Raw genomic sequence first — 14,600 nt, forward strand, 5'->3', positions numbered from 1 at the left:
GACTAAGAAGACGGAGTTCAAGGTTGCAAATAAAACATTCCTTTGCGCTGGAGGGAAACTTGAAAACTTAAAAAAAAAAATCGCTACAGTAAAAGTTGACAGCAAGTGTGACTGTGAGCGTGATCAGTGATGACAAAAACATTTGAAACGTATGTAAAAGAAATGCTTCCGCTATCTCTAATAGAAAATCGCGCAAGTTGCTTCTTAATTTGTCGGAGGACAGAGCAGGTGTATTCTACTCATTGTTAGGTAACAAGCCTTGCAACTCAACATTATTGAACATCTTTGGTCGGGATGTCCATACCTATGTGAACATAGGCTATATGAAATGGTGTCCACCTGTCTTACAAACTGGGGAGAGATAACCTGAGATGACCATTCAATTCACAATGAAAGCGCTTATCTTTCTGTGTATCGGATTTTGGACGTCTTGTATGAGCAACGACTGTCCGGATCTCACCATTGACAGCTGTGTCTGCACTTCTGAGAGGTCCAAGGAGTTGAGCAGACATCTCCGTGTGAAGGTTGTTTGTGACGATGTGGAATTATTGGACACCTTACAACCCAGCTTTTTACCCAACAAAACTGTTTTCTTGTAAGTAACATATTCATTTTGTTCTGATATTGCATCCTTCTTTAGATGTCATGCACAATTGCTACAGCAAATTGTTCCAGCACATCCCATCTTTGCTACATTCAGCACACAGTAAATAGTACTGTAAATATTTGAGTAATACAGTCAAAGTTTGGTGTAGCCTACTTGAATGAAATCCTATCTCAGCCCTTCTCCCATTTTATTGCCAATTCACACTATTGTGTCCAGAGGTATATACTGAAATATGGATGCAAATTAATTACAAATAATGATGTTGAATTCGATTGAAATCAGTGCTAGCAATAAGCAAATCTTCGAGAAAGTTTTGTATATGAGTCATTGTTATTGCATTATGACTAGTAACACATACAACCGCTGTTGATTTAGCCTGGAGGCCACAGAAAAGTTTTATTTCTGAAAGTGCCCTCCATGGACCCCCACACTTCATGAGGTCACAGTGTTGATTGCAGCTCATCATTATTGTTAAACTGAATCAATTGTCCTTAAATAAAACATCTTGGTCTTATTTTAGTTAGGGGCACAGGACTAAGCTTCAAGATAATCTTGAACACCTTTTTTGTTAAATACAAACTTAACAACTATATCCTCTCTTTCCCCCTTGTCCAGCCTTGCTCTTGTCCTGTAGGCCCATTGCCAGGAAGCAGTTTTTCTGCATTAGGAAATGTGACCTTTGTCAGGCTAGAGTCTCGCTTTTGTTTAGACGTGCTGTGAAAATAAACAGATATCAGAGGGAAGTATGCACATGTGGAGTTCCGTTAGTGGATGTCCTGATGAATCTCTCTCCAGATCCCTCCCTGGCTGGGGCCTCAGCCTTCTCATTAGCCTTGTCTTCATGTGTACAGAATGTACAGTAACCCCCCCCCCCCCCACACACACACACACACCCCTGCCCTCCATATAGACCTAGCTTCAATATACAGCTATACAAAAATCAATATAAAAAGTTGAGAAGGACCATTTTGAGTGAGGAACAGAGGGGTACAATTTGTAGTGGCCTCTTACATTTTACCCTTCTGTTCCCCACTCAAAATTGTCCTTCTCAACTTTTTTTAAAAGGAAGGAAAAAGGTGCAGTGGTCTTTTATTTTTTTCCAGAGCTGTATTTTGTTTCATCAGAGCAGATTTATTATTGCTACACAAAGAACTGACTGAGTGAATAATTAATCTATGAAGATGTACATTTAGCTCAATAGTAAGCAACAAAGCAACAAAAAATGTACTTCATAAACCTTAAATAATTTTCTTTGGTCTTTAATTTCTACAACATACCCTGTACATGATGGAACAACATCAAACATAAAATGGAGAAATTCAATTTGAGTAATTTGTCCCAGCTGCTGCGCAGCCGAAGCCCTCCATTAACACCTCTTCCTTTCGGGCCGATCTAACAGGGGAGAAGCTTCTGTGGAGTCGGAGTCAGGCCTGACAGCTCTGTTGACCTTGGGACCTATCTGCTGTAATGGTTTTCAAAGCAGAGTAGGAGAGACACTGGGCCTCTCTGGAGCACAGTAGCAGGGATTGTAGCAGACACCTGTCTGAGGCAATACCCTGGCTGGGGGACGTAGCACTGGCTACAGTCAAAAGGAAGACAGATTGGTAGTGAGGGAGGCAAAGAGATACAGGGAGAGGCGGGGGGGGGGGGGAGACTGAAATGGAAAGGGCAGAGAAAAAGGGGCGATAGTGCAAGAGGCAGTCACAGAAGGAAGTTAGCAAGAGAGGGAAAGTTGAAGGATAGTGGGAGTAAGAAAGACATTAGAAGGAGTGACAGGGACAGAGAGTCAGAGGGACTGACACAGAAAGCAGAGGATAGGATAGAGGTAGTATTGGGGAAATAGCTGTTTGCTCTGTGACATTGCAATAGAAACGACGTGACACAGAAAGATAAACAGAATGTTTGTCAGGGGTTGTTGCTCAGTCACAGTTTTAATGCCAAGCTACAACTAGGACAGGACTTTTCTCCATTTGTATATCACTTCTGACAACATGTGTACTCTTTTTGCACTGTATCACTGACAGCAAAGATGACTCTGGACTCCTACATAGAGAATCTGTAATGCAACAGTACTTTCAGATTTCTCACTTCTGACTAAAACCAAGTTGACGCTTGATATGAAACTTTCCACAACATTCATTTCAGATTTGAGAGCCACAAGTCCCCAAAGCATGACAGGCCCTCATTCTCTCTTGGTGCTAAAGCATGTCAAGGACAAAATATGGCTTGGGTGGGCAGATACCATATCTGGAGGTGTCTGGCTTGGCCAGTCTACAGGCCATCAGCCTGTCTCTGGAGACAGTCAGGAGGGGAAGCTTGTGGTGTCATGGTGGAAGGAAGCAGGAGACCATAGCTGCCTCCCTCCTCACACCACAGAGACGTTGCTCTTCTCGAGACGTGAAGTGTACGCCCTTGATCCACTCCCACAGTAGAAGATCCTCAGACTGTAGTTACAATGACAGGAGTTCTGCTGCGTTGTATACGTCATGTCGCTATTCATCCTGTCGGGGAGCAGTTACCTGAGTCAGACAGGTGGATTGAGGTCACCGCTAACCTCAATTTCCCAATAGACCCACAATGCGAGGCACAATGCGGACACTGGCGTAAGAGGTCCTCCTGTGTCCTCTGTGATTTGTTTTCCTCTGAGCTATCTATAAATCTCGGTTTCCTTCCCTTTCTTATTTTTCCTCTCTTCAGTGCTTTTGCATTTCAGTCCGGGTGCTGTTTGTGCGGTACACTCCTCACTTTCCTGAGTGGTTCTTCATGAATATTTCAGTGACATGCACATGTTGTCCTCTGTATCCTCTGTGCAGACTATGGACCTAGGACACAGGGAGGGGACAGAGAAGGAGAGATTCTCGGCCAGTTAAAGGCCATAGTTTAATAAGCTGTGGTACCAACCCTTAATTGAAAGAGACAGGGCCAAAATGACCATATACACTAGCTAGAGATTAGGACTAAGGCTAGTATTGACATGCACTTCCATGGTTGTTTCACTGCTTTTATCCAGCACCCATGCGGCTAAATCAAAGGAGCATGTTAAGAAGTGGTCTTCCCTGCATTAGTGTCTGAAGTCCAAAAGGAAAGTTTCTTCGAAATCACTTATTTTTCTGCCCCAAAATAGTGAGTACCACATTTACTTGCACTCCCTGTAAAAGGCTGGCTTTCCCAACCCTTGTTGTGTGTGATTCATTTTGTGTTTTAAAATCTGTTGTTTTGCTCCATTTTTTCTTTAGGTGATAAGGAATCACAGTTCATGACTGTTCAGAGGAGAGAACAGCTTGCAAATCACGATGGCCTTGAGAACCCAAGAATGTGTCCAACCTTAGTCAACTGTCTACCGTCTAAAAATATTGGGAAAGACAAATACAATGAGCGCCAAGGATACTTTTCTAGTCTGTTATCCCTACCTCCTCCCTTCACCATTGAGTAAATACCAAGGTTTCTTAAACTGTCATAAGTCTGCTGGCGCACAGGCAAGCCGGCCTAAGCAAGCATGTTGTGTTTTCCTCTGTCGCAAAACGAGTCAATTATAAACGTGATGTCTAATGCTTTTGTAGCAGGGGGTGGTCACAGTAGGAAACATGATTAACTCCCTCCCTGTCTCATCTATGCAGAGGCCTAAGAGCAGTGTGTCAGTGTGTGTGTGTGTGTGTGTTTGGGGGGGGGGGGGGTGTGCGTGTATTTGTCACTCAATCAAATAAAATCTCGAAATCATGACGGTCCACCTGTCAATATGATCTTTTTTTTTTATGCAATTGTTTAGTGGACTGAACAGTTTCCTGTCTTCCGACGAACTTCGGGGAGAATTAATTGTGTTTATCACAAATACTGATTTATGCAAAAAGCCAGCGTGATGATTAGCATGGTCTCAGTTAGAGAGCCTGACTAGGAGTCTCTCTGCTGCCCTGTGGGGCGGCGCCACATGCTCAGCTGTCAGCTTGGGCCTATTTGAGGCGCTACTAATACTTGAACTCCCCAGCAATGTCTGTTTCTCATCCAAGGTCAATGTTAGTCGATATGAAATATGTTATTTTGGTTAGCTGTGCCTAGTAACCCGATATTGTAGAATAACAGAGGGGTTTGGATGTTTGAAGAGAAATGGCTGGAAACCATGGGGCCGCCTCTGCATGTTTGTGATAGTTCACATTGTGAGCTTTTCCCCACTTGGTCCCCATGATTGGTGACTTGGATCCCATCAATTGAAGTTATTTTTGTGTCTGCTCTCTTATAATCATAAAGTTGGATGTCTCTAGTGCATGGCTGGTCTCACTGTAAAGATGTTGCATTTTGAAATGGACCTTACAGAAATATACTAGCTGTGGTGTTGGGGAAAAGAATTGGACTGGTGATCTTGGACAAGAGTTGATATAAGAGTTGCTCCAAAACATTTAACCACCAAGTACAATTCCAGTGAGGCTAACATTTAATGCCTGTGCCAAACAGGAAACATACAAGATAAACAATATATTTATTCAAATGTGAGTATAGATTGTAAATTAAAGCAGAACTGTATGTAGCCTAGGCCTCTGTGTGCCTGAAATACACACACTTTATGAAGCGTGGTGTAGTGTGGTTAAGACTTCCATGTTAGCCCTAATCACAAAAACACAGAGCAATGACATAGACCATTTGCTCTGGCCCCAGCCAGACAATATTTAATTTGTCTGTTCTCCTGAAAGCAGCTTATCCTCTGAGAACATAATTGATCATGTAAATAGAAAGTTGGAAGGACTCTCTAGAATCTGGTCATGCGCTGTTTACATAATGTACAATTATGTGTTGCCTCTGATTTCCCGGACGTTGCACAGAGGCCTGAGAGAGGCATGCAGGGGTCGCTGAGCGGCTGCTTTCCGCTGGAAACACACAGATCGGGGGACGCTTGAGTTTGCACAAACAGAGGCCTCCTGTCCCTGCCTGCTGAGAGGGTACTTCTGCCCATAGACACAGGATGAGGCGGGGGAGGGAGTTAGGGTGGAAGGGCAAGCGGAGGTGAAGATGACGGTACAGTATACAGCTCTTGCAAACCAGTACCACATGATCTTATTCAAGTGGGTGCCTTTCTGATCAGATTCTGATCAGATTCTGTGCTCAAAGCACTGTTTTACTCCAACAGTAACTTTTCCAACAAGCTTATATATGTTCACATTTTTCCCCTTGTCATTCTTGCTGTGTCATTGTATGTGTACGTGTCTGTCCGTATGGCTCGTGTATCTCCCACCCTGGCTATTCGAGCAGAACAGCTATAGCACAGCCCCCTCCCTGCACGGTCGGTCAGCAATTTGCTTCTTCAGCACAATGCATTATGGGATCAAGCTGCTTAATCCTATCGCATTAGAATGGAGGATGCATTCCTGCTGGTGAAACGAAGCGCCCTCTAGTCACTGAGGTGACTCGTGACACATCCCAATTACCAGCCTTCCCAAAACTCTCCCATCGCTTGGGAGAGGAGGACGACGACCTTGTTAAAGAAGACACGGAGGAAGACGAAGGATAGAGAGGGAGGGGTTTGACCTTGAGCATGTGGGAGCAAGCCATGTGACACAGTGCATGCAAAGCAGCGAGGCCTCTATCTCGGCCTGCAGGCAGTGACGGGCTAGAGACAGCATGCCAACCCTCGCCATACCGGCAGGCCTGCCCCACAGCCCCAGCAGACAGGATGATATAGGATCTGGCAAGAGCAATCAATATTTTAGCAGATACGAAATCCCAAAAATGCCATCTGAGTTGTATTTGAAATGATGTGGATCTGGGCCCAGGAATAAGCGTGACATAAATCATTACACACCGCTCCATTCTTAGCCCAGAGCTCAGCAGGGAGGAAGGAGGGGGAAAAGTGTGTGTGTGGGGGGGGGGGGCTGAGTACCTCAGTTTTCAAAGTCAAAATCCTTTGCTGATGTGTTATACCCCGACAGGGAAAATCAATGTCTGATGTTTGGATTGGGCTTTGTGAGTGGGCTTATCTGTTTCCATGTGCATGTCTACTGTATGATTGTCCACTTAAAAGCCCCTGAGTAGATCTGTGTGTGGGCGGGCACAGAGATGGTTACTATTGGGATGGGTGAGTAGAGTTTATCTCAAGTCTGATATGTTTACCTCACTGCAGCAGCAGATAACACGAGCACCATCTGTGCTCTAACGAGTCCCCCAGGACTCTCCCCAACTCACTACCTGGGGATCTTTGTTTGGTTCTATCCTGTGGCGGTGTGTGTTTTACCTTGTACAGGTATGTCAGGGATTTTCTGGACACTGTGTAGGATATTTCTGCGCCCCTGTTTTTTTGTGTGTGTATGTATGTGTGTGCGACTTTCTTCACGGAGGCTGAAGTTCTACCCACAGGCCTGTGTGTGACGACGGTTGTTTACATCAGAGGAACGAGTCTGAGCTGCTCTCCAGGGAGACTCAAGTCAAAACTTTCCCTCCCTGCTTCATACAAATAGCCTCTGTTAGAGAACAAAGGATTTCATCAATGGCATTTATCTCTTCATACAAGTATGAAGCATCTGCAGTGCTCTTCTCTCTCTGAGCCAAATCACTATCAACACAGGCTCGCATGTTCACATCCATTCATCACTAAATCCTCCTGTGGAACATAGCATTGATTTGTTTAGTGTTAGAACTAGCAGTGGATGATTGAATTGTGCTGAATTGGCGTTGCGTTAGACCTCACCGGCGAGGGTGATATTCTGACATGGGGGTCCATTACCCGTTTTAACCACAAATGGCTATAAATAAGACAGAAATGTAGCCCAGATGAGAAATTTACTGCCAGATCTAATCAAGGATAAATTTTCACCTTGCCCCAAGTTATTGGCAGGATGAATAATTTACGGGGCCTTTGTATAAATCACCTCCTGGCTGTATTTCTGGAGGTATTTACAAATCTGTCCCCTGGCTCACCATCTCTCTCTGCTGTCCATCGTCTGTCTCACCTCTGTCCCTTTCCTCTGCACCCTCTGTTTTGCCTCTAGATCTCTCTCTTCTCTGCCTCTTCTACTGGATTGTGATTTCTCTCTCATCTTTCTCTTTGTTTCGCGGGCCCTTCTTTAGACTATAGCTCACACACACACACAAAAACACTCACTGCCTCACCTCAGTCCCTTACTCTCTGTGTCTCATCCTCAGGATCCTCAGCAACAACAAGATCTCCTTGGTGAGGAACGGCTCCTTCTATGGCCTGGCCGCTCTGGAGAAACTGTGAGTACCTCTGTGGCTTGTGCTTTCAGTCGAGCCCCTGTGCGCTAAAGCTGGCTTCACCACTAGTCTCCTGCTTTGGGAGAGGAAGTAAAATTAGAATAATCTAAATCACTGTACAATAATAATGAACCGCTTTAAGAGAGGATGGTCTTTGATGCCCATAGTAAGTGCCACAGCACTTAACTCAATTGCAAGAGTAAGTGTCCTAATGGTGTAATATATAGGGTAACATAACAGCACTGCAAGTCCATAGGATTTAGCACTTCGATAGGACACCGAAGGGTGGGAGTGATGTAAGTGTCCAGCCATGGGAAACTGAGTGACGATGTAATCATTAATTTATCATTGAATGAAAACCACTTATCCAAAGCAACGTACAGTACATGGAGGGGATTTGAACCTTTGACCTCTGGATCTGCAGTCAAGTGCTCTAACCACCCTTTCCCTGTTGAGATGGTTCCCTCGGTAATCAACCAGTGATGATTACCATTCCTTCAACTCCATGAGTGACCATCACATTCAATGGTGACGTCGAATTCGGACCATCTTTCTGAGAGTGGAACTATTTAAGAATGCTAATGACATCATTACTAATGCTGCTAGCCAAGGAACTTCTATTAAAGCCAGTTATGTTGTGGAGCCCCTTGACAGGTCATTACAGCAGAAGGAGAATCCTCATGTACTTTCTATGATGTCCCTGTGCAGCATACATAAGGATGTCATCGGTTTTCCTCTATGGTGTAATGGCACCCTTACAGGATCAATAAACAGATTATGCAGCTGATATATGTCCAGGTGACGTGTCACCACGTGACCTTTGACCTCACGGCCAATTGGGTCCCGTTGTCCCAACACCTGTCCGTCTTGAAAGCGGCAGCTGATGGCAGGGCCAGTGTACCTAGGGCTGGTGGGGTGCCCAGGCAGTGTTTCCAATTCTGGTCCGTGAGTGGGCTGTAACGGCCGGCTGTTTGATTGTCTGGCTGGGGCTGGAGGCGTTGGCACCCAAAGACACGGCGCTTCACTGGCTGAGTGTCAGGCTGATGGAGTGGGTAGCGGAGACGGGTGGGGGTGGGATGTAGAAATGTTGTAGAGGGGGAGGGGCATAGTTTCAACTGATGGCCATGCGGAATAGCTTTGGTTGGTGTATACGGAAACAAGTTTGAGAAACAAGTTTGAATGTACCTGTGGTGGATATCATCTGTATTTAGTATATCGCGCAAATTGGAGATTGTATTTCTCCGTACTTGTTTATTTGACCTTTCACTTCAACCACAGTGGCATCTCTCAGTCTTCCCTATGTGAGAGGAGAGGCAGTATGTATGTGGAGAGAGTAGCCTGGTCCAAATCAGGTGTCATTATTATCTTTCAAAATGGGTCAGAAGGGAGTACTGGTATGTACATCCGCAACAAAGCCTAGCACTGGTTCTCTGTCTGGGTAAACGGACTGCATTTCTATTGCGCGTTTTCTACCTTAGCGGCACTCAAATCGCTTTACAGTTTTCCTCTCATTCACCCATTCACACTCACACTCACACATACCGACACCGGCGGAGCTACCATGCAAGGCGCCGGCCTGCCCAACCGGAGAAACTTGAGGTTCAGAGTCTTGCTCAAGGATACTTCAGCACATGGCGGGGAGGAGTCAGAGATCGAACCGCCAACCTTGCGATGAAAAGACGACCCTCTCTACCCCCTGAGCCACAGCCACAGCCGCCCCTAGAAGGGTAGAATGTTTTACTACCTCATGCATTCCCACAACTTTGGTTGGCGGCGGCAAAGAGCAGAGCTTGTGGTGGTGGGCTTGCTCATGTAGCTGGTGTGTGGGTTTTCTCCCTCTGATTAACCTTCATTAGGATCGGATTGAAGTCCAAATGAATTCATCTCCCAACAGTCAGTTGAGAGACAGAGAGGACATAGTCGGCTTGACCCAATGTTCCTCACTGACACCAGCAGCGAAGTCACGGAGGGGACTTCATCAAGATGCAGTGTGGCGAGTCGTGGCCACCGCCATTCCTCACGCCACAAGCGGGCGTCGGGGGCGCGGGACGAGTCCTCTAAAGTTTCCTTGTCTCGTGGTTCCTGCTGGGGAGGAGAGGACTCAGTCGATTCCCCCTTCCTCAGTCTGACGCGTTGGATTGATGGATGCATGGCAGATCCCTCAAGGACAGATCACTGCACAGCCGGCTCTGCATGTGAATGGAAGACTGGGGGAAATAGTGCCTGGAAACAGAGTTTAATGCAAAAGTGAGTTTGGGGTATTTCAGGATTCTCTGTAATTGTCTTCACGTCCGAGTCCACTTGGGAAACATGCCCTCAGAGGTCAAGGGTTATTGCAGAGGGGAGAACAATTCTACAGTATTAAAGTTGTTGGATTGGGCCTGTATTGATTAAATCTTTGGTGTCATACATAATTGAGCATGACGTGAATTCATGTGATAAGGATCACACACAGTATGATTGCTCTGGCGTAGAATACCATTAGCAATCAAGCGTTCTTTCATACGACAATATCTAAAAAGCAGCTTACTGTGGTATGTAGGAAGTAGTCATAATATAGACAGGCCCCAATGGTTTAGTGTTGTTTTGAGATATGAGGCTTTTCGACAGTGTTTTATGTGAGCCAGTTGGAGGGTCACACTGGAGGTTAACTACCTCAGTTCTGGGGGTCTACTGATCTACTGTACCCAGCAGGCTGTGAAAGAGACAGGCTGACTCTTCAACCCCCCCCCCCCTTCTCTCTCTCACATTCTCTGTCTCTCTTTCACTCTCTGTCTCTCTCTCTTATGGGCTTCTCTGATGCCTGGTCTCTGAGGAGCTCTCCAACAGACCATCCATCAACTCTGTCTCATACCTCTACCTCTAAAGAAGAGTTACTTCTCTTGTTTTCCATCTCCAACTGGCCAATGGCAAGACATTAAAGCATAGTGATTTATCTGTATTAAGCAGTTTGTGACGTCCTGAAAGGGAGTGTTGGAAATCATCTCTTGGTTGGCAGTCACTTTACACAGGGTAAGTAAATAAAAGTGTATGTATAAGTGTTTCTCTCAGGATTCATGTTTTAGACTAAATTACTACTGTTTATCTCGATTCCAGGTAACTATCATCCCCAGGGAGGAATATTTCTTATTTTGTTTACCTGCCCTGACGCTCCTCCTCCATAGTCTATCTGTGTATTTTAACTATTATATATATATATATTTTTTAATATATATATATTCAATTATATGATTTTTTACCTTTAAATAAATACCTAAGGGGCAACCTGCTTACAGAAAATATACAACCCTCTGAAGCATTCTTTGTCTTGCTAGTGAAGCAGGCAGGAAATGATTGCAGTAGGGTTCCATATCATAAATGCTTAAACTGATTAGACACTGGGAGAAACACTGAGGGAATATAATTCTGACTGTTGGACAAGAGTCAATGATTTAGAATGATTTCCAAACCACATACTTGACAAAATATGAGCTTGTTTGGCAAAATGTATTAGCATTGGGCTGCATTCAGATGTAGTCTGTCAATGCCATATCTCTAGCTAGGGACCTTACTAATTCATGATGGTTGGCCCCTTGAATTCTATATGTTATTTCCCAACTAACACAGTGAGGGAAAGCCCAATGGCTTTTGAAGCTCTGGCAGTGGTTGCTACAAGTCTGTCACACAGACATGCGCCCAGACTTTCTAATTGGACTGAACTGTCTAACTACCCCTTCTTTTTGCTCCCGAGCGACTTTTCAAAGCATATTTATTTACAATTCCGTAGGTGGCTGTTTCCACCCTAATGAGATGTGTTTCTCTCATTTGGGGAGTGTGAGAGACATATTTCCCTTCCATGCTGCTCAAAGGCAGTGCAAATTGACCCACGAATATTTGGAGTATTAACAAATGAGTTAAACGGACCGCCTTATTAGCATAAAGATATGAGGGGGGTATCAATGCAAACACAACACGTTTTCAAACCTTAGGCCAAGAGACTTGTCATGCAGCTACTGACAGCTTGACTGTGTGAGGGGTGTGGAGCTAAAGGTCTTGTGTTATTCCCGGTCCGCGGTGGGAGAGACAGAGGAGGAGGCAGTTTTCCAGCAATGAGGCCACTGCTGCTACACAGTGGCCTTTTCTCACTGTCAGAGAGTGAACTCTCCTCTCATTAGTCTATATGCCTCCCACTCTTCCCCCCCCACTCTTTATTTCTCTTTCTTTCTCTCTATTTCTCTCACGGTTGCTCACTGGTTGGGTAGGAGATGTGTGTTTATGTGTGTTGAGGGTGGTGAGAGAAGTCGTCATGCGTTGTATCAAATTGGCCTTTTCTTGAGTCACAGTGGATTTTGACTTCAGTCCCCTACTCTAGAGGATTAAATTATGTTTGCTGGAAACACATAACATTGCTGTTAGGAATGAATTAAATTAGACATGACACAAGGCTTACACAATCATATTTGTCCTCACTCATTCCATGTGATATACCATGCAACCTATCTAATGCACCATGGTGCATTGTTGGAATTTAGTGCGTTAAACCGTAGTAGAAAGATATTTCATGGACAGCAAATCTATTACTCCATGCTATATCATCATTAACCCTTACGTAACCCTTCTGGCGGTCAGTTGGATTCTTCACAGTAACTTGATGTTTTCTTCTCTGTTTACATGTACTTGAGATTTGACTGAATCTGAGGCCAGTTACAACAACACTGATTCCAAGAGGAACGCAGATAGTTAGATGAGGTCCTGCACTATGTCTGTGAAGCATGCGTGTGGTCCAGTCACCCTATTCAGGAGTGTGTTTGCACGCATGTGTGTGGGTGTGTGGCAAGTCATTGAAACAGAGATTAATCTACCCATTAGTGTCATACTACATGGGAAATAGCTGAACATCTCAAGAGTCAAACAGACGTGGGGAACTCCAGCAGTCTAAGATATACAGCACTGTGGAAATGAATAGGGAACCACTTCAGTGGCCTTTTAAACATTAGCCACAAAGAGATGAGTTTATGTCAGTGTTTCCTCCCTTCACTTCCAGCACTCAGTGTGCAGAGAACCAAACGATTGTTGTTTAAACATTCATCTCATCCGAGTTTACACAGATGAACGTATCGAAGAGTCGGTCACCTCATAGTCGCCCTTGGGTTTGTTTATAGGTATGTTCAGACATAGGACTGTGTGTGTGTGTGTGTGTGTGTCTGTGTTATTCTTGACCACAGCTACAAACAGACTAGTCTGAGGAAACGGGAAGACTTATTTATTCTAGTGGACTTCCATCCGGCCTTTCTCTTTCCCCTGCCAATCACCCAATCCAACAATGCTACAACACAACAATCACATGCGCGGTACTGGAAGACAGAGCTTGTTGCTGATGAATAGAACACTGTCAGTAAACCAGCCCTGTTATTATGAGTATGTGGCAGTATAACAGAGCAGGAGGTCTTTGGAAAGCATAAAGACATGAAGCCTCTCAGACCCAAATAGTTTAACAACAATGTTTTAGCAAACTGTAAAAAATGCCCTGCAGGCATTTTTTGGGTTGTGCTTTTCTCTGTCAAGGTCTTGTCAGACATTTCTGCACTGCACTAACTGCATACTTATAGCTAGCAGCTAGCTAGCTGCTTCCTCCTCTGTATTTGACCTCACTCATAACTGCCCCCAGGCCCAGGGCTGTTAGGGGAAGTGCTGACTGGTCAGCCCTGAGACAGATGGACAGCTCCCAGCTGAGGAGACCGCTGGCTGCTGCAGACTCGGAGAGATGAAAAGGAGGCGTACAGAAGGTACCACAGGCCAGGTGACAGTCCTTCAGCCCCAGCCCTTGGCCTGGTCTTCTTGTTGCAGTTTGTACGTGATCAAAGACCTGCAGAGACAGGACATCACAACTAACCCACTGGTGCTACCCGTACGCATGGCATGTGCTACGTGGTCAGGGAAAGACAGACAGACTGCTGACTCGCTGACTTCTTAAATCAGAAATATTTTTCCAAAAGTGACTGAGTTTCAGTTTTGCTTAGTCTATGAAGGGGCTGTTTACAATGTCTATACTTATCTGATCCACGAAAAGCTGTCTTTCATTGCCCACTATTGTGGTCCACCAGACCGTATATATATGCATACAGAATGCATGTTCAGGACAGTGACTGAAAGTGTGGTGAAGGTTAGAGACAGACCTTGTGTCTACATGGCTGCTTGGTGGCGGTCGCTAGGGAAGGACTAACGGCACAGACAAAGTGTGTTTTAACTCTGGACCGAACAATTTAACACAAGACACAGATCATTAAACCCAGACAGGAGTCATTTATCTGACGATAATGATGGCTTCCCTCCCTTGTTTGTGTGTGCAAGTGTGTGGCTATGTGTGTTTAACGATTAACATTGACCAAATTACCACCAGTTCCAGTGAAGGCCTACCGTGTAAAACAGCCTGTCCTTCAGTGTTTTTGACGTAGTAAAGTTAAAGTAGTAATATCAGTTACGGCAAAGCACTCCTTGTTCTTTGGCAGTAGCCTTCACCTCATGCTGCCTGGATGCAACATCGAGTGGTTACGCTGTGGCCTAAAACAACAGAGGAATCATTTAGCTAAGTTCTTCACAGTTGATTTAAAAAAGATTGGCATTTATATTTTCGAGTGTTGTTGCATTGTTTCATTCTTCTCCCTGGTTAGCTCTCTCCCAGCCATGATGACTGCTAGCTGCTAGCTGCTAGCTGTAGAAGCAGCTGGAGCCGGACTAGGAGAGCTGAGCCATGTGTTTGTGTGGCTCCTCACCCCGGCACATCTGGCTGGAGAGCAAGGCAGCGAGCTGCCTGTGATGT

General features: G+C 45.0%; 1 protein-coding gene across 1 annotated transcript in view; it reads left to right on the forward strand.

The window, feature by feature from the left end:
• Nucleotides 1–389: 389 nt before the first annotated feature.
• LOC136943206 (adhesion G protein-coupled receptor A3) overlaps nucleotides 390–14,600 on the forward strand; it is an 80,345-nt gene continuing 66,134 nt past the window's right edge. The window contains 2 exon segments of the mRNA XM_067236454.1: nucleotides 390–595; nucleotides 7,733–7,804. Coding sequence (XP_067092555.1) covers nucleotides 390–595; nucleotides 7,733–7,804 — 278 coding nt within the window.

This window comes from Osmerus mordax, chromosome 5, assembly GCF_038355195.1.
Source record: "Osmerus mordax isolate fOsmMor3 chromosome 5, fOsmMor3.pri, whole genome shotgun sequence".
In the NCBI taxonomy this organism is placed as follows: domain Eukaryota; kingdom Metazoa; phylum Chordata; class Actinopteri; order Osmeriformes; family Osmeridae; genus Osmerus; species Osmerus mordax.